Source organism: Aspergillus fijiensis, assembly GCF_003184825.1.
Source record: "Aspergillus fijiensis CBS 313.89 unplaced genomic scaffold BO72scaffold_107, whole genome shotgun sequence".
Lineage (NCBI taxonomy): Eukaryota > Fungi > Ascomycota > Eurotiomycetes > Eurotiales > Aspergillaceae > Aspergillus > Aspergillus fijiensis.
In genome coordinates, this window is record NW_024469083.1 from 48,219 (window position 1) to 67,062 (window position 18,844).

The window sequence follows — 18,844 nt, forward strand, 5'->3', positions numbered from 1 at the left end:
CACGTGCTGTACTTCGAGTCTGAGAGTCGAGACTAGCAACCTCGTCTTGACCACTTTCCCCGTGCTTTTCATTGGCAAGCACAAAGCGGTACCGGGCCTTGTCGGCATCCATCTTCTGGATGGCTCGATTGGCCTTCTTTATAGGCATCATTTTGAGCAAAACTGCAATTTTCAACTTACAGTAAGCTCCAGCATCTCCCAGATCCTTCTCAGCCCTACTACTAGTAAGCCCCTAACTTTTAGCCGGCGGAAGACCAGAGCTTCCGCAAAGCCTGCCAGGGTACGGTCCTCAAACACACCAAGCCGATAAAAGCAGCTGTCGGTTTTCGGCAGAAAGAGGTAACCCACCACGAGGTTCGAAACAGATTTAAAAGAGGCAACCTTCCTCTCAGGAATTTCTCTGTCTTGAAGGAAATGCCATCAACAGATGGAAAAATCTCTGTTTACCAAGCGAACTCATCGTGCTATGTCCCTTCAAATACCTCGTAAATTGAGGTTGTACCTGAACGATTGATTTCTCGACTTCTATGTGATTCAGAATAGTCTACCCGAGAGTAGGGTATTGTTGTAGAGACAGATATACGTAAGACAGCCCCACAACCTCTAGCCGGTAGAAGACTTATGTGAAGGATGGACTCATTCTTTCTGTTGAATTTGAGCATAAATGAGACACTCGACTACCATCATCCTCTCTACGTTGCCCTGGTCAGAATATAATCACCGAGTAACAAGCATCGAGTCAATAGTGCTTGGTTGATCTTACTTCCCTTATTTCCCAAAGCTCACCACCGTTGGCTCTGTATATTTCTATTCGATTCCGGTTGCCTGTAGCCATCGAACAGAACATTAGGCAGGGATTTGCTGGATTAGAGGAAGAGATTTGTAGAGAGAGATATAGTACAAGAGAGTAACTGTCGAATATGAGATAACCTATGCACAACACCAACAGATGAACTGAGGTACAAGCAAATTGAGAGAGTGGTCAGGGTGGTGACCTCGCCACTCGAACTTTCCAGATCTACCGGATTGCTTAGCGATAAGAGCAGAATTGCTGCCTGAGTCATCCATCGAGAGCTCGCTATCATTACGTGCCGCGCCACCGCCTGGATCTCTCACCCCGGATAAGAAACTCCTCTCCACTGCGCCTCCACTGCATCGTCACCCACACCTCCCAATCCTCACCCAGAACCCACACACAAAATGACAGACACACAAGACCCAAGCGCCGCAGTTGCAGCTGCAGCCGCAGCGCCACCAGCACCACTCTTCAAGAAACGCGGCGCCAAAGCCCAAACGAACCTTCGCAAGAAACGCGCCGCGACGCCGCGCTCGGCCTCCGACGCCTCCTCCTCCGAATTCTCCTCCGACGAAACCACCAACGTCAAGCGGCGCAAGAAGAACGCCGGCGTCGTGAGCGCCTCTTCCGCCGCGCGCAGCACCACAACCCCCAACGACCCCGTCACCACACCCACAGCCACCGCCCCGCCGCTCCTCCCCGACACCAACGACGCAACCAAACAATCCAACTGGTACGACGAAACCGAGACCACCAGCGCAGCCAACCTGCTCGGCAAAACCCGGCACCCCCAACCCTCCCTCCCCCAAGAACCCGACGGAACCTACAAAGGCCTCGCGCACCAAACCCAACAAACCTTCATCCGACGCAACCCGGACGCGCCTCCGAAAAAGGCCGTGGGGCCCGTCCGCGCCCCCACCAACGTGCGCATGACCACGTTCACGGACTACGCGCCGGACGTGTGCAAGGACTACAAGCTGACGGGGTGGTGTGGGTTCGGCGACAACTGCAAGTTCCTGCACGACCGGTCGGATTACAAGGCGGGGTGGGAGTTGGACAAGGAGTGGGAGAATGTCACGAAGGGGAAGAAGGTGGTTGGCACGGTGGTGTCGGATCGGGCGCGCGGAGGAGGAGGAGGAAGCGGAGCTGCGGACAAAGACATGGACGACGAGGATGCCGAGTTGGAGGAGATCCCGTTTGCGTGCATCATCTGTCAGGGCCCGTATCGCGAGCCGATAGTGACAAAGTGTGGGCATTACTTCTGCGAGGCGTGCGCGTTGAAGCGGTATCGGAAGGATCCGAGTTGCGCGGCGTGCGGGGCGGCGACGAATGGGGTGTTCAATTCGTCGAAGAAGTTGAGGCGGTTGTTGGAGCGGAAGGCCGAGAAGCAGGCGCAGCGGAGGAGGGAGGCGGAGGAGAACGGGGAGGTGCTGAGTGAGGATGAGGAGGATGAGTAGGGGATGAGTATATGATATGCATATATGTATAGAGATTATGATATCGTCTGAATATGATTGAATGCCTTGAGGGCCAAATCATTCATCTCCGTGTATCGTGTGCCACCGACGTAGCCGCAATTATGAACATCAAACAGTATACTACCAGGTCTACAGCAAGTAACTCCCCCCGGTCTCCTCATGGATCACATCGAACAGCGGCTTCGCACTGAAATACCCCGACCCGGGCCTCCCCACGGTCTTGTATGTGAACGCTGCGTCGGCATCATCGATCTTGATCGTCGCCCCGCCGCGCCCCGCCGCCGCCGCGTCGGCCAACAGCTGCGCATGGCAGCACTTCTCCAGACTGACGAACCAGAAGACCGTCGCCTCGATGCTCGTACCCACGGTCAACAGGCCGTGGTTCTGCAGCAGCGCCGCCTTCTTGTTCCCCAGCGCCTTGGCGATGTTGTGTCCCTCGTCCTCCGACAGCACGACCCCGTTGAATTGCTTGTAGACGACGTGATCCTGTATCGTCCCCCAGATTAGCTTGACTTTCTGCGACACACTGCGGGTTGCAAGGGTTCTATACGTTGTAGAACGCGCACGAGTCCTGCGTGATGATGTCCAATGGCCGACCGAGGGCGCAGAACGATCGCCCGTAGATGCTGTGGCTGTGCGCAGCGCACAGGACGTCGGGCCGGGCGGCATGGATCGCGGAGTGGATCATGAAGGCTGCAGCGTTGAGGAGGCGGACCGGCCCCCCGTCGAGGATCTTGCCTTCATGGCTGACCTGGATGAGGTCGGAGGCTTTGATCTGCGAGAAGGCGACGCCGAACGGGTTCACCCAGAAGGTGGTGGGGTCGACAGGGTCGCGGAGAGTGATGTGGCCGGCCACGCCTGCCAGGAGATCAGTCTTGATGGAGGAGGTAGAAGTGAATAGGCAACAAAAGATTACCCTCATCGTATCCATTCTTCCCGAAGATGCGGAATGCAGCGGCTAGTCGGCCCTTGAGGTACTCTCGCTCCTCGTACTTATCTTCGAAGACAGGGGGCTTGGGGTATTGGGAGGTCTGGTTCCTCACTGTCGCCGCCTCCATACCATCCTCTTGGGAGGACTGGCGGGTCTGAAGGGTGACTTGGGACGTGTGGGTGGTCGATGTCTCGGTTGAGCTGGGAGGTGCCATGGTGAGGGTGTACTGTGTATGTACTGTACTCTGAGATGGTGGATGAAAAAAGGGATGTGGACTGCTTGCGTGGTCGCTGTGCAATGAAGGGTCAGAGGTTGGTAATTGTAGGTTAGATCGCCACCCTAGTTTATATGCTCATGCATTGACACCTCATGCACGCCTTTGGATTGACTACCTATGGTGTGCTGCTGCCGCCTTAGGCGGGGTAGCATAACCGATCCTGCCCTGCGACCGAGGCTACTCCGCGTCGCATTCTTGGGTCGAGTGCGGAGAATCGTCTCCACTGGACGCTTGGGGCGAGGCCATTGTTGATCAATCCTCCCTTATCATCTACTTTGAGGTCTGACGTGGCGAATGTTGGCGGATTTCTCTAGAACGAGGCAGTATCTGTGAAACTAAGATGGGAAGCTGATTCGATATAGAACTCCTCATGGGAGGCGGTGTAATCGGATGTAATCACAAGGGCATATCAACTAGAGATGTGCGACATTGCTGTTATCTTCGATATATACAACAGACCTTGACACTGCGAGATAGGAAGGTGGAGATCAAATCCATAATCCATGATAAGGGAGCACGAGGCCCACACCGGCGGTTCCCAATCACATCCGCTATAATGGCAATCGCGTCCACGGTAAACCGCGCGACTTTGCTTTGAGCATCTCATACGGTTTCTGATCGCTCCGGCTCCTGCTTCTGATCCCCTGTTCGACTGTAGGGATGCCAATCAATGGCTTCAGGTCGGCCTCGCAGACCGTATCAGTCAGTGGCAGCTCCCCCGTTTGGAAATACTTTCGAATTGCCTGGTCGACACACATTGAGGGGGCGGCTAAAGTAGAATGCTACGCTTGTCAGTCTCTACGCACCGTCTGCATGTGTGAATTGCGATTCGCACTTACTCCTTCCGAGTCCTGCTGCAGGACTACAGAGCCAGGAAACTTCTGCGACATTTTCTGAGCACTATGCACCTTTAGTAGGAGTCGCGACGAGGCAAGGGGGGGGGGGGGGGCTCACCTGCGCAAAGGTGTCACCGGGTCTAGAATGTTGTTTACAAAAAGCAATGGATGGGACGTATTGCCTCCTACGGGTGCTATGCGACATTAGACCCATGTGAAAAGTGCACGCAACAAGAGGACGTACCTTTGAGTTGCCATTTGGGTGAAATATTCCACCCCACGCATCCCATGCGCAGACTAGCCCAGTAATCTGCAATCATGGAACTATCCTCTTTCAGGGCCTTCCAGTATCGATGGAAATCATCTTGATCCGCATTCTGCAGGTAGACTGCATCCGTACACAGCACCGCCGAGCTGGCATATGCCTCGTTCTGACCCGGCACCTGGCAGACTGCCGACCATGGCCCGGCTTGAACACATTGATCAGAAGGACACGATGGAGAGCGAGCGCTGCTCTTCATATCCGCCACCGCCGACCCATCTCCTCGGGCCAATTCACTTGCGAACTGGGCAAGAGGAGGAAAGCCCTGTATGGGCTGGTACATGGCCAGGCGCAGGATGTTTTTCAGGTCGCTCCAAGTCACAAGTTCCGGACCTCGAGTAGGAGATGCTATGACGGGCAGTGACGCATTATACAATGCATCCTCCAGGTCAAGATACGCTTGCTTGATGGCTGGTGCTCCACCTGAGGTATAGAATGGACATTGTTCTGGTCCGACTGTGTGGCAGTACTGCGCAAACCGATCGAAGATAGCATCAGCATCCTCAATGGCACTGAGGCCATCATCAAAATAGTATTTGTCTGCGTCGACCACCGCATCCAGCACAGCACGTTCTACGCGATCGGGGAAAAGTGCGGCGAATGTCGCGCCCAAGACAGTCCCGTAGGATCGGCCCCAATACAACAATTTTTCTCGACCTCGCTTCCACTTTGTCCGAGCCACGATTGCCTGGTCCTGGTCGTGGCCGTCGATTCGATCCTGCCGTCGCTGTGCTTCTACACCTTGTTTCTCACGCCACTCTCCATGCCGCTCAATGATCTCCAGCATGTCCCGAGCGACCGGAAGCGTGTTCATGTGTTCTCCCAGGGCCTCCTCTCCATCCTCAAACGGGGTGGACAAGTTGATCGAGCATCCCATATTGAGAGCGACCGAGCGCTCCCAGTTGCGACGAAACGCGCCGTCTGCGCTTCCCAGCATGCCTTCGGCCGCCACCTGCAACTCCCAATTCCTTTGTGCGAATATGTTTGGAAAGCAACTGAAGCCCGGGGTCGTATTGTTCACCCCGCGAGGATCAAATCCGATGACATCGTAGTATTTATCGCGAACGCTGTCTCCAAGCGGCTCAATACGGGGATCTGCCTCTGCATCCATAGTGGCTTGCAGATTTCTCCCGTCAATGAGCACCTCGGCGACTCCAGAACCTCCAGGGCCCCCTGCATTCGCCATGATTAGACCCTATGTCGAGGATAGTAGAGAAAAGGGCATACCCGGGTTGACCAGGACTGCACCGCCGTAGCGTGGGTCTGTCACTGGCACCTTTGCCGGAAGTCGAGTGATGGCAATCGCAAAGCGCTGGCCGAGACCATCCGAGCGATGGTAATCCATGGGCACCTCCACACGGGCGCACTGGAACCCATCGAAGCAATCGTGATACTGCAGCGATGCGGATGGGGTGATCTAAACTTTTGGTCAACGTCAGATTCTTACCAGCTTGTATGTACACAACCACGTACCTTACTCCACGTAAAGTCTGATTGTGAAGGCTCTATGGATGTGTTGCTGCGCGTCGACACAGGTGGCATCCACCATGCATACCCAGCGAGGCACACTAGTACCACCCATAGAGAGTTGGCTATGCGCAACCGTGCAATTACATTGGTCCTCGTTGGCAGAAGCCGCTGGTCCGGAGGGGTTGCGATGCCGGCAGTCTTGAGACGTTCCATCGGTCGCCCTAGCCTGGAAGACCTGAAGACAACCACGACCTCACTATTGAATATGTCTTGCGGGCCAGGAGGGTCCCGCTAGATAAATGCGCAGTAGACATGGTCGTTGGCTGAGAGGCTGCTGGCTGAGGTGCAAACTTCATCCGGTTTCCTGTTAAGGGTCGAAGCAAGCCACTATCTATCATCTGCAGGTTTTAAAGCGGGCCCACAAATGGAGAGCGAGAGATTTCCAATCGAGGCTAGAAATAGGAGAGATCAGCTGTCAGATTTGGGTTGAAATGGGTCTCGAGCATAGGCCGCTATTGTCGATTGCAGCTCAAGTGGATGCCAGTTCCCCTCAGTCATTCGCTGGTTGCTCCCTCACATTCAGTTTGTGATGGTGCATACTACTAGGTACTGGTATCGAGGTAGGCCACCACTCTGCGCCGTCGATTTGCGCTTCCCGCCAATCAATAGTTAAATGGGTCGACCGGCTTTATCTGTCCGATAACCACCCGGAGGGTGGGTCACATTAGGGGATTCATCCGATGTATGTATGTGCGCTGTCACGCTACTAGACGTTCTTGGCTAGGTTTGCTACACTCTGCGCATTACTGTCCCTTGCGGTGATGTGTTATATGAGTTCTGACTCCATTCAAGGTCACCTCCACTTTTATCGCCCTCTTGGCGAAGGCCAAATGAGCTCCATCAGGCACAGCCACAGGCTCATGCTCCATCGCCGACATATGTCTGGAAAAGTCTCGCACAGATTGGTGCCTTGTCTGCAGCGCTCCATGATGTCCCTCACCTGTGTTGCGAACGATCTATCTACTGGTGATGTTTCATAGCGAGAATGTGCGAGAGCGAGGCCATGTCAACTCCCGCAGGTTGAGTCGAGGTGAGCCCCCCATTTATTGGCAACATCTGTCAGGACATGTCTCGCGGCCTCGTAAAACTTTCGTGTTTTGAAGCAAGAGTAGTCGCTCCACCTGCAGCAGTGTGTTTCCTATGATGAAAAGAAGGCGAGGAACTTCGTGCGGTCTGCGCCGTGGCACGTTTGCCAAGGTAGCTCGATGACGAAGGGGTCTCGAAAATGAGGGGGACACGTCCATCGACTGATATCTAGGCTTGTTGAATTGCAATATCTTGTGGCCACCGAAAGACACGTTTTCATCATTTCAAGCCATCACAGGTCGGATCATGATAGTCGCTAACGGAGGGCTGGCTCTGCAGGCGATTCGGGCTGATGTCGGAGGCGATCCTTCAGACGAGGGCGAGCTAACCACTCTTGTCTTTCTGTCAATTGACCAGTTCAAAGCAGAGCATGCATCCACTCTCCTCACCCTCTTCGTGTTGACTCAAAGTCGTAGAACTTCAACTCCATCGCCTCGTCGGTCTCGGATGCGTGACTCAGGCCGGTGACTATGGTGAGTAGAACGTGTCGCGTACCACAAAGGAAAGTGGCTCTAAGCAAGTTGAATCAATGCCCAGAAGATGTTAGAATCGCCGTATAGCCCAACACTGCTTAGAGAAGACAGGGAGGAAGAAGACTTGCGCTGGCATTGTGTGCAAACGCGTCGCGACCCCGCGCCAGATCACGTGGTGACATTCATCCACCTCTTTCTTCATTGGGTAATAGCATTGAGACTCGTCGACATTGACTGCCTGGACACCTTGCAGATCCCATGAATAGCAACTGAAATATGATGAGGAAGCTTGATAGGAGTTGCAATCATTCACTCAATCATGTAGATGCAGTTGACAAATTGTCTACTCTGTAACAACTACGGATACTCCGCAGTGAATCCAAGGCTTGCCCCGCACGCACTGCCCGAAACGGCTGCCTTATCAGTAATCCATCAGTAATCATGGACATGGATTCAATCGTCCACCTCATCATGGAGAGTTCCTCCGAGCTATCCGGCTCCAATTGGCAATGATCTGATAACGTGCTGATGTTTGCAGCATGATCCCATACTTGTCGATCTTCACCAGGATCTGCGCGGTCGGAGAGACGCCGCTCCAACTCCCTTGCTGGCAATGACTCCCCCACCGGGCTTCTGTCACATTCATTAGCTGATGTCTTCGGCTAATCCGGTGATTCATCCTCCTTTCTCTTCGCTTTTCTTCTGCAGGTAGCGGGCACAGCATTTCCTACTGCTATTGTCGACCAGCTTCCGATTCACACAAAACTCTTCTCGATCTGGCTAATGTGTGGTTGACGGCTAGGAACAAACGGACCAGAACCATAGCACTTGCTGGGCAGCATTCCGGAGCCACCGCCATTCCTCGGACCCCGATTGAACGCTTCTCACGGATGGTATTTTTGGGTCGCGGATTCCGCGAATAAAGCCTGTCATTACAATGGCCCGTTGGCGCCGGTATTTTCGATCCCCTGAAAACCACGGGGAGATCCAGGGTTCCCCATCACACTTGGATTGGAAGACGGATGATATCGATATCACGGTAGTGGAATCCACCCCAGCCACGCAGGATAGCACTGGGGCTGCCAAGATCCAGGCTGCAGAAGCTGTGGGTGGAAGGAAGGGCAGGTATCTGCTTTATGCGGGGTATGTGATACCTTCTATGGAGTGAAGAGATTAGGTTTATGCTGACGGCAACAGGTTGGCGATGATGATGGTCATCTAGTAAGTCTTATGTATCACCATTGGGAAATGTTTGCTCATCATCTTATCCTAACTCCGTAGTGAATTGGACAACGCGACCGTCGGAACTTATCGCAACTTTGCAACATCGGACTTTGATGCGCTGTCAAAGCTCGCCACCCTCAACACAGCGGCCAGCATTATCTCCGCCGTCACGAAACCGCCAATCGCGAAGATATCCGATGTCCTTGGTCGTGGAGAGGCATACATCTTCGCTGTCTCGTGTTACATTTTGTCCTATATCCTTTGTGCTTCTTCTCAATCCTTCGATACCTACGCTGGCGGCTATGTCCTCTACTCTGTTGGTCAAGCTGGGACTTCTTTTCTCAACGCCACCATTGTGTCGGATCTCTCTTCGATGCGATGGAGAGGCTTCGCGTACAACATTCTTTATGTCCCCTTTTTGATCACCCCGTGGGTCTCTGCTTTCATAGTAGACAGCGTCGTCAATGGAATCGGCTGGAGATGGGGAATCGGGATGTTTGCCATCCTGATGCCCTTTGGTGCTAGCTTCATCATTACCACCCTTCTTATCTTTCAGTGGCGGGCTAAGAAGGCTGGACTGGTTTTGACCGAGCAACTGAGCATCTATGAGTTCTGCTCGCGCATCGACCTGGGCGGCTTGATCTTACTCAGTGGGGGCTTCTCTCTGATCTTGATCCCCATTACATTGGCTGCTACCGTTGCAGACAGGTGGAAGACGCCTTGGGTGGATGCTCTCATTGCCGTGGGCGCGATCATCCTGGCGTGCCTCTACCCATATGAGAAATATGTCGCCCGGCATCCTGTCGTCCCAGTCCACTACATCTGGAATCTATCCGTTCTCATCCCAGTGGTTCTGGTTGCAGTCGACAACATCAGCTTCGGTGCTACACATACCTACTTGTTCGTCTGGTCAATGGTCTCCCACAATTTCAATGCGCGGGATGCGCAATTCCTGTACTATGTCAATGGGGTCATGCAAGCTTTGGTAGGCATGGCGACCGGCCTGGTCATGTATCGCTTGCGCTCCTATAAGTGGATCGGCGTGGCAGGTGCGGTGATTCGCATGGTCGGATATGGGGTGATGGTTCGCCTACGCACGAACCAAAGCTCGGTTGCAGAGCTTGTTATCGTGCAGCTCGTCCAGGGCATCGGCAGTGGCATCATCGAGACAGTGGCTGTAGTGGCCGCTCAAATCGCCGTTTCTCATGCCGAGATGGCCCAGGTCACGTCTCTGGTCATGCTGGCTGCCTACCTCGGCAACGGGGTCGGATCTTCCATCGCAGGTGGGATCTACTCGGGAGAATTACGCCGCCAGCTACGGTTGCACCTTGGGCCTGATGTAAACCAAGCCGAGGTGGAAAAGCTGTACAATTCGATCACGGGCACATTGCCGACTTGGGGATCCCCTGAGCGGGTGGCAATCAATCGAGCTGTGAGTGCTGCCTATGCCTACTATTAGACGCCGAACACTTCTTGCTAACCTTGCGCAGTATTCTGACGTCATGGGGTTTGTTCTCTTATTGACTTCATGCATGATGTGCACTAACTATGGCAGGCTTATAACGATCGCGGCCCTGGCATTCTCTGCTCCAGTCGTAATCTTATCGCTTGTGCTCCCAGACAAGAAGCTTGGGTACGTCCACCCACTCAGGTCCGTGACCGCGGCTAATGTTGTCTCAGGGACGGACACAATTTGATGCAGGGGAAAGGGAGCTCAACCTCATCCGACTCGTCATCTTTGGATGAGGAGAAGACGCAGAATGCTTAACCTCGAATGGTATACCATGATTGTGCTTCAATTATACATTATATACACTGCCACATATTCCCGCTAGACTGTACCAATCCAACCTTTGCTTTTCGTCAATCCATACTCTATTTCCCAGGAGACCCCAGAAGACACACGAATTTCCGATCCGGCGTGTCATCCAACGCATTCTTCACCAAGTTCCACACATTCAAATCATAAGCCTCGCCGATATGCCCCACCGGATCCAGCGGACAGGTATCTTGCACCCACTCGTTCCGCACGCCGTCCTCGTGCACAAACGAGGTACTCGTCGGCGTGACCATCTCATCGAGCTTAGACGCAATCACCGTCAAGCTATTCCCGTTCTGCACAATCGGGGCCCCATCGTTCAACCGCTCGACGGCCGCGCCATCGGGGCCCAGCTCATCGCACGCGGGACAGCCCAGCGTATCGAGCACCTCGCCGACGGCCTCGCGGGAGACATTCCCGAACAGATACGCCAGGTTATACAGGCCGATGAAGGTGGTGCCGCGCGTCGGCGGCGCGATGGCCACCACCTTGTCCAGCAAGTCGGCAACCCCGGGTTCGAACTTGGGCACGTACAGCGACTGGAAGGCACCCTCGGAGTGGCCGACCAGGTCGATCTTGGCGGCGCCCGTCTGCGCGTGCACCTCGCGGATGTAGGCGGCGATCTCGCCCGCGGACTCGTTGATGCTCCGCAGCCCGCCCAGGAAGGGGAACCCCGCGTACGCGCCGTAGGTCTGCGCGAAGGTGCAGTACCCCTGCGCCTGCAGCCAGCCCTGCAGGTAGTTCAGGTCCTCGTAGAAGGTCGCGCCCAGCCCGTGCAGCAGGACCACCGGGTTCGGGTGCGTGGTGCTGCGGCAGCTGAAGTCGTTGATGCTGCTGCTGCTGCTGCTGCTGCCCAGGGCGGTTGCTGCGAAGCTGGCGGCAGCCGTGGCTAGGAGGGTGGGGATGTGCATTGTCCCTTGTGTTCTTGTTTCTTTCTTGTGTGTAATAGAGAATAACAGCAGCGAACGGTTTCTGTTCGAGATTTTAAGTTGAGAAACCCACACCAACCAAAAGACACAAAAAAGCCCTAGTCAAGGGAACAAGAGGACCTACGCTCCTTTATCTGTCTACCCAACATCCCCCAGCTGACACTAGATGACCCAGCGATCACCCCTCGGAAATGCCAATCCCAGGCACGACGCCGATGTATCCATTCCTTCCGCCCACATCGTGCAGAAACACGACCTTATTTTTCCTTGGAAGTGTGAGGGGGGGAGGTGATCGTCAGGGCCGATTTAGATTAAATATTGAAAAAAGTGGAGGCGGATATTCATTTGCGTTGCCCGGATTGGGGTTTGGCGCGGGACGGGGATTGCGAACTATCGAATCTCGATCACATCGGCGGGTCCACTATCCCAGAAAATCTTTTCAGCTGAGAGTGATTGTTGAATGTCCATTGTCCTTTGTGGACTTGGCTTTGTTGGTGGCTGGCTGGAAGCTATATGTGGGCATCGCGGTGAAGGGGTTTATCTGTCGATTTTTGGTAGTTCCTTATTCTCTGCTTTTGTGCATTCGGATCGCCGAGCATATTGTATGTACTCATACCCATACCCTCTTAGAGATAGCAAAAACAACCCTGGAAAATTCTGTCATGTGTTGGTTGGGATGCTCGGTACCTGCCAAGACACGTCGATTGTGGACACTGCCTCGTGGGGGGGGAAGATTTTGCTGGGTCCAGCCAACCGCGGGAAAGAGGCATATGCTCATTCGGAATCATAGTTTTGGTAGGCATCCGGGCTTTTTTTTTTTTTTGGTGCTTGACAGCGAAGCTTAAGGCTTCAGGGTCTTGGTGTATGCTTTCGGGCAAGCTGTTTCTGTCGCCTCCTTCAGCTCGATCTACTGTCCAGCAAGGCTCTCCCGCGTTGGTCGCCGGGGTGTCAGACGGATTTCGCAGGATTCCACCTGTCCTACCCTTTCAGCTGGTCTCCACTTTTCTTGTTCCCTACCTCGCTATTTATAGTCCCGTGCGAGAGGATCTGACCGGTGTCTATCCCGTACTGTCTGGTGGACGGCTCCCGATTGCGTTCTCTTTCTCGAGAGAAGGCTGGTGGTGGCTCTCGCGGTGTGGATGCTTTTTAAAGTGAGGAGCTTCGATGTACTCCTACTGGCTTTACTGTCAATGTTCAAGCTATTACTCACGTTAATCACCGTAGAAGGACTGGACTGTAGCAAGATGTATATGACAAGTCTAATAAATTATGTACCATGTAGTGCACAGGATGCGCGGATCGCTGTGGTGGATACAACGAAGGGAAATAATAAAACGCTCCGGCAATGATGCAACACGAGTCTATCTGGGGGAATATGTATGTGTAGATGCAGCCAGAAAGAGAGAAAAAAAAAAGGGTGAGACTGACGACCAGGACTGCCTAGCAGCCGCTATCAGTGAATGAAGAAAAGGAAGTGAAGAGGGGAGAAATGACGATGTGGGCCATTTTACAAAGCGACGCGACAGAGGCAGTTTACTCGGCCGTCTTGGAGGCCTTGGTCCGCAGCTTCATCAGAGCATACACCAAAGCATACGAACTGATGGCGAACAGCGCCACGATAGCGGCATCGCGCCAGCCGTAGTAATAGTGCTTGAGGTTGATGGTGACAAGATAGTCGCTGCCCTTGGTGTACTCGCACACCCGGCAGCCGGACGTGGCGTCGGGATCAACCAGGTTCATGCGGGCGCCCATACCCTGCATAAAATCGGCGAGATATTCCTTGCAGGTTGTGCCGTTCGGAGGGTCGAACAGCGCGAATTCGGATTCCTTGCAATTGACAGGGGCGTCCCACGTTGTGAACACCAACAGACTGCCCATCAAATAGTTGAAGGGATTCATCCAGTAGATCCAGTAGCGCCAGAATTCCTGGATTTGCGCGTACGGCACCAACACACCACAGAAAGATGCGAGAGTACCGATGATAAGAGGGTTGATCAACGAAGCAAAGATGGCGTTCGGGGCATAGGCAGAAATGAACTGCCCGATACCGGTGTAGACAAACTCGTACATCAACATCACAAAGAAAACAGCCCCGGACTTGTTGGAATCAGAGGGGAAGCCCACAGTGTAGTACCAGCAGACGAAGTACAACACTGCACAAATACAGAGATACGGGATTTCAGAAATAATCAAACCCGTCACAAATGCAATCCATGAATACATCTTGGACTTCTTCTCTCTTGCGTCGTATATATCACGGCGTTCGAGGAACAGAGGCTGCAGTTGGTTGATAACACCGGGAGCAACGAAGATGAAGTTAAAGATCGTGAACAGTCGGAGCTGTACGGCCCCAACGTGATCGTTGATCATCCAGAACGAGAAACCATTGAACAAAGCCGAACCAACGTGGAGTGCAAGCTTGTTGTTGACATAATCCGTATTACGGTAGACAGCAACACAAGACCGCTTGGTGACAATCAAGATTTGCTTCCAAAGAGGCATAGCAAATTCGTGGCCATCATCAACGGTACCCGGAGGTTTCGAGGCGGCATCGCTAACGATAGCATCAAGCTCGGAGACGGCCTTTGAGTGTTCAGGGGATTCTCGCCAGACCTGGTTCCAATCGCGACCCTGAGACAAGGCTCCCGACACGACGTCAATCATATGCTCAGCGGGGTTGGTTTCAGGCGGGCATGGGGCACCATAGCGAGCGAAATAGCTCTTGACAGTCTGACCGTTTTCACCAATATCACCAAAGTAGACCATCTTTCCACCCTTTGCCAAAAGCAATAGTGTATCGAATTCGGCGAACAATTGGGCAGAGGGCTGGTGAATAGTCACCAAAACAGCCTGGCCGACGTCGGCAAGCTTCCGCAGGAAACGAACAGTATTGTAAGCTGACTGACCATCCAAACCAGAAGTAGGTTCGTCAAGGAAAATCAGAATACTAGGCTTTGAGACAAGTTCGACACCAATGGTGACACGCTTGCGTTGTTCCACACTTAAACCAGCACCGACACGGCCGATCAATGTATCGGCAATATCGTGGAGCTCAAGAAGTTCAATAATAGTAGTAACGTATCTCAGCTTCTCCTCGGGCGGCACCTCACGGGGCTGACGGAGCAAAGCTGAGAACTCCAATGCCTCACGAACAGTGGCAAATGGTTCATGGACATCAAGTTGTTCACAGTAACCGGCAGAGCGTTGGAAAGATACAGGCAACGGGCGTCCATCGACCATAATTGAACCCTGGATGGTACCCTCGGTTTTACGTTGAGCCAACACATCAAGAAGTGTAGTCTTACCAGCACCAGAGGAACCCATAAGAGCACCCAGCATGCCGGGCTTGACCCAGCCGTAAACGTTATCGAGCAGAACCCGGTCACCAGATGGTGTCTGGACAGTGTACTTCAAATCCTTCCAGGTGAACACCGAGGTGTTTCGCACCAGTTGCTTGTCGATATCCTCTTCGCTTTGAGACCCTTCGTCGCTGGGTGCTTTGCCCTTCTCCATGGCCTGTGCTTCCTCGTCGTTGCGTGTGACTTGGTGATGATCATGGAGCCTTTCTCGAGGAATCAGGAGAGAAGCACCACTCTCACCGGGGGCCTTCCATTTGGTGGTGGCGACGATGGTGGCCACTGCGAACAGAGCCCACCAAGCCCAGAGAATACCGAAGTTTCGCCATACGTGGCTGTGGCTGTACGACATAGACGCGAGATACGCATCACCGGTAACATAGGTCTGCCCAGGCACGGCACCACCAACACCCGCGCAAGACTGATGACCACTGCCATCGTAGCCAGCGCCACTGGGGACCAAGTTGGTGCCTACACATGGAATGACCTTGCCATGAAATTCGTTTGAGAGGAGTGCGTCAAATCCGTAAGCCAGAGGATTGATCCAGTAGATCCAGCCAAACCAAGGGTGCATCTGGGGCTTTTTGATCATGTAACCGGTGTACATAATCAACGCTGAGATAAGGAAGCCGGAGACCTTAGAAGCACCATCGAAAGTACTGAAGACGGCTCCACAAGCACGGAATAATGCAGTCATCGTCTGATCATTGTTAGTTAGCGACCGGGACCTCTTTTAGGGGCAGGATAACGTACCATGGTGGCAGCGAAAACCAGGATCCAATATGTGAAGAATGCACCAGCCGACATGGTGAGGCCGACCATAAAGTACACAACGAGAGAGAAGACTGAGATCTGGAACAAAAGAACAGGAATATCGGCTGTGATTTGAGCGATGCAAAATGCAGCCGGGTGGAAGTATGCGAAGCCTTTGTGCTTCACCAAAACAGGGCGACCGTTGAAGGAGTCGGTGACTTCTGCCATAGCAAGCAGACTGTTGTAGAGGAGCGAGAAGAATAGGGCACCTGACTTGACGAAGAGACCACCAGAGTTGTTAGGAGCATTATAGAATAATGATCCAGCAACAAGGGCTTGAATCAAGGTAGAGACCTGTTTAATGATAAAGGTGGCCTTATCACCCCACAGAATCTGATACTGCCGCGCGATACAAGTCTTGACTTGAGTAACAAAATCAACTGTCAAAGGGCTAGACTTGGGTAGCTTCTTGCTCTTCTCCTGGGCGACGGAGATCTTGAAGTCCTCGGTACGCTCGCGTGCGATATCGGTGTCGGGGTAGTTGTACTCAGTATTCATCTGAGCATAGATTGGCGACTTCTCGTACTCGGCAAGAACCATCTCGGCATTGCGAGGGAAGCGGTTTTCATAGCCGGGTCGGATCTTACGTTCGGTAGGAACGGTGATACCAGTCAAGTAATCAGCCACGTTCGAACCTTCGCGACAAACGAAGCCAAGATCCTCCATGAATGGGCGCGCTTGTTCCATAGGACCGTAGTAAATTTCTTTACCCTCGTCAAGAACAAGTACTTTGTCGAAAAGGTCATAGATACCATTTCCAGCCTGGTAGAGAGTGACGATGGTAGAGAGACCAAGCACGTCTGTCATAGCGCGAATGGCCTTGGTCCACTCGAGGGCGGTACTGGCGTCCAGACCACGGGTGCTGTTATCCCAGCAAAACACCGAACCGCGAGTAGCAAGACATTCGATGATGGAAACACGCTTGCGTTCACCACCGGAAACACCTCGAACGTATTCGTTGCCAACCTTAGTGTCGTTTGTGTGGGTGATGCCCATGGATTTCAGCAGGAATTCCTTGGCCTCTTGGCGATAGGCCTCTGCCGACTCAACTCCATTCGGCAAGGTAAAGGGCACCTTGAGACGGGTCGCAAAGTCCATCGTTTGGCCAACCGTCAGGGTCGGGAAGAAGACTTCTTCCTCCGTGTTGATGACGATCTGACCACGGTAATTTCCAGCCTCCTTGGCAGTCAGTGAGCCGTATCGGACTTCACCCTCTATCGAGTTGTAACCGAGGCGGCGATTGGCGAGCATCTTGAGAAGGGTGGTGCAGCCGGAACCAGGGCGGCCCAGAACCAGAAGCATCTCACCGGGCTTGACGCACCCATGACTCTTTTGGAGAATCTGGCGGAGAGGCGGCTTGTTGCGAGACTCCTTGATATGTTGGGGAATGTTGAACTGCGATAGGAAATTCTCGTTAACGGCGGCTTCGGCACTGACGACTTCGACGGTCAAGTCCTTCCAAGTGACACCGAGTTGACGAGGCCTGAGCCCGGATTGCATATCACGTTCGTGCTGTTGCTTGACTTGGGGCATCAAGGACCAGTTATCGGCGCGGCTAATGTTGGGGTCGCGAGTAGGCATGGTGGGGTCATCGTTCAGGACGGTAGCTGTACTATCAGTGTCGTCCCTACTCTCAAGCATCCCACGGGATGCCGTGTAGGTTTCCTTTTCCTCCATGGTGAGAAGGGCGAGACAGCAATGATGGAAGTCTCGTTGTCACCCGATGGAAAGGGTCTGAAGAGGGAAGATCTAGGCGCCATGAGGGGCGAAGAGCTCCTATATACTCGGTAAGTATCAACAGACTGAGAGAGGCGGCAGTGGGTCGGGGGGGGCTTTGAGCCTTGAGTCTGATACTGGGCCGGTGGATATCGGGGCCTGGGCGAGCTTCCGAAGGAAGATTTTGGGGTCCACCCGGCTATTCTGCCTCGCTGCGAATATCCGCTTAGTCAGAGGGGCCCCCACCCATTGCCAATCGCCAACGGCTCAGTGAATTCATGGCTTAGGTAGCTGTCAATATTGGAAGCTTGGGAGGCTCGAAACAAGGATGCACGGAGGTCCGAGTCTCCGTGGATGTTGACACATGTTTCAGTATTGATCGCTAAGCATCGGGAAAGGTGAGCAAAGAACAACCAGCCCGACCGAAGCCAAGACGGTCGAGATGGCGCTGCGTGTGTACTCCGTACTGTACTGTGTAGGAGAGAAGTGGAGTTCCGTGGATGATGGAAGATGGAAATTCGAGCCACGTGAAAAATTCTGACACGTTAACCCGGATGCCTTTGTCGGGCCATCTCCGCTGACAAAGCGGATAAGCTGCATGATCCCCGTCCGAGCTGGAGACGAGCCGCCTGACTCAGCGGATATTTGCTCTGCAGCCTCCGAACCAGCTGGAAACAATCATCCGCCCCAGGGACCAACAAAGTTTGCGCTGCGCAAGCCCTCCCAGAAAGAGTTTAATGTTAATATCCTCCATTCACGGAGTAGCCAATCAAATCCATATTCTTCCGCGTGTTTCAACATCTCGTCACCACGGGATCATCGATCTAGCCTTCGAATCTAGAGGCTGAACGGCCCAGCGATATAGCAAGAGCTCAGTGCTCTGGTGGCTTCGATATATTCGACTTGACATATTCTGGAGGACGATGATGCGCGTCTTGGTAATGTGACGATCTATCAGGTCTATAATCACAATACAAGTCGCAAGAGATGGCCATGCATTGTTGGGCTCCGATGCAGCCTTTGTCCTACACCGACACAACGCATGGCCTCTTTCTACACGAGAAAAGTGCCCATCCATCTAACGAGTCATTTTTGATCTCTCGATCGCTTGCAACCCCGTCTCCCCGTGCCAATCACTCTTGAAAAAAACACATCAGATCAGACTGCAGAATTCACGGAGTTAACCATTTCTGACTCACAACACCGTCGGATTTATCATCTTCTCGTACTCGGAGGCCCGTAAAAGCCGATGCCGACC

At 53.3% G+C, this 18,844-nt stretch overlaps 8 protein-coding genes across 8 annotated transcripts; 4 read left to right on the plus strand and 4 right to left on the minus strand.

Moving 5' to 3' along the window:
- The first annotated feature begins 1,129 nt into the window (after positions 1-1,129).
- Positions 1,130-2,313, plus strand: BO72DRAFT_453830 (U2-type spliceosomal complex subunit CWC24). Its single transcript, XM_040946077.1, has one exon. It carries the CDS (start codon positions 1,201-1,203, stop codon positions 2,251-2,253), a length of 1,053 nt encoding a protein of 350 aa, XP_040795299.1. The 5' UTR covers positions 1,130-1,200; the 3' UTR covers positions 2,254-2,313.
- On the minus strand, positions 2,284-3,575 carry BO72DRAFT_417493 (class II aldolase/adducin family protein). The gene is made up of 3 exons (XM_040942608.1): positions 3,191-3,575; positions 2,825-3,132; positions 2,284-2,760 (listed from the first exon to the last, which is right to left on the minus strand). The coding sequence occupies exons 1-3, from the start codon at positions 3,417-3,419 to the stop codon at positions 2,404-2,406; spliced, it is 894 nt and encodes a 297-aa protein (XP_040795300.1). The 5' UTR covers positions 3,420-3,575; the 3' UTR covers positions 2,284-2,403.
- Positions 3,576-3,829: 254 nt separating this feature from the next.
- On the minus strand, positions 3,830-6,740 carry BO72DRAFT_442385 (putative proteinase). Its single transcript, XM_040943504.1, has 6 exons — positions 6,114-6,740; positions 5,868-6,057; positions 4,563-5,813; positions 4,437-4,512; positions 4,322-4,382; positions 3,830-4,264 (listed from the first exon to the last, which is right to left on the minus strand). The coding sequence occupies exons 1-6, from the start codon at positions 6,321-6,323 to the stop codon at positions 4,034-4,036; spliced, it is 2,019 nt and encodes a 672-aa protein (XP_040795301.1). The 5' UTR covers positions 6,324-6,740; the 3' UTR covers positions 3,830-4,033.
- A 1,926-nt stretch (positions 6,741-8,666) lies between these two features.
- BO72DRAFT_502081 (putative siderochrome-iron transporter) lies at positions 8,667-10,721 on the plus strand (the record flags this gene model as incomplete). Its single annotated transcript, XM_040949027.1, has 6 exons — positions 8,667-8,872; positions 8,927-8,950; positions 9,011-10,385; positions 10,444-10,460; positions 10,509-10,586; positions 10,634-10,721. The coding sequence occupies 6 exons, from the start codon at positions 8,667-8,669 to the stop codon at positions 10,719-10,721; spliced, it is 1,788 nt and encodes a 595-aa protein (XP_040795302.1).
- Positions 10,722-10,739: 18 nt separating this feature from the next.
- Positions 10,740-11,788, minus strand: BO72DRAFT_19874 (esterase/lipase family protein). The gene has a single exon (XM_040939579.1). The coding sequence runs from the start codon at positions 11,681-11,683 to the stop codon at positions 10,829-10,831; it is 855 nt and encodes a 284-aa protein (XP_040795303.1). The 5' UTR covers positions 11,684-11,788; the 3' UTR covers positions 10,740-10,828.
- On the plus strand, positions 11,789-12,613 carry BO72DRAFT_19867 (uncharacterized protein). The gene has a single exon (XM_040939578.1). The coding sequence runs from the start codon at positions 11,893-11,895 to the stop codon at positions 12,544-12,546; it is 654 nt and encodes a 217-aa protein (XP_040795304.1). The 5' UTR covers positions 11,789-11,892; the 3' UTR covers positions 12,547-12,613.
- Positions 12,614-12,802: 189 nt separating this feature from the next.
- On the plus strand, positions 12,803-13,142 carry BO72DRAFT_20015 (uncharacterized protein). The gene has a single exon (XM_040939596.1). The coding sequence runs from the start codon at positions 12,841-12,843 to the stop codon at positions 13,048-13,050; it is 210 nt and encodes a 69-aa protein (XP_040795305.1). The 5' UTR covers positions 12,803-12,840; the 3' UTR covers positions 13,051-13,142.
- On the minus strand, positions 13,143-17,751 carry BO72DRAFT_20014 (putative ABC multidrug transporter). The gene is made up of 2 exons (XM_040939594.1): positions 15,811-17,751; positions 13,143-15,757 (listed from the first exon to the last, which is right to left on the minus strand). Exons 1-2 carry the CDS (start codon positions 17,545-17,547, stop codon positions 13,235-13,237), a joined length of 4,260 nt encoding a protein of 1,419 aa, XP_040795306.1. The 5' UTR covers positions 17,548-17,751; the 3' UTR covers positions 13,143-13,234.
- Positions 17,752-18,844: the final 1,093 nt, after the last annotated feature.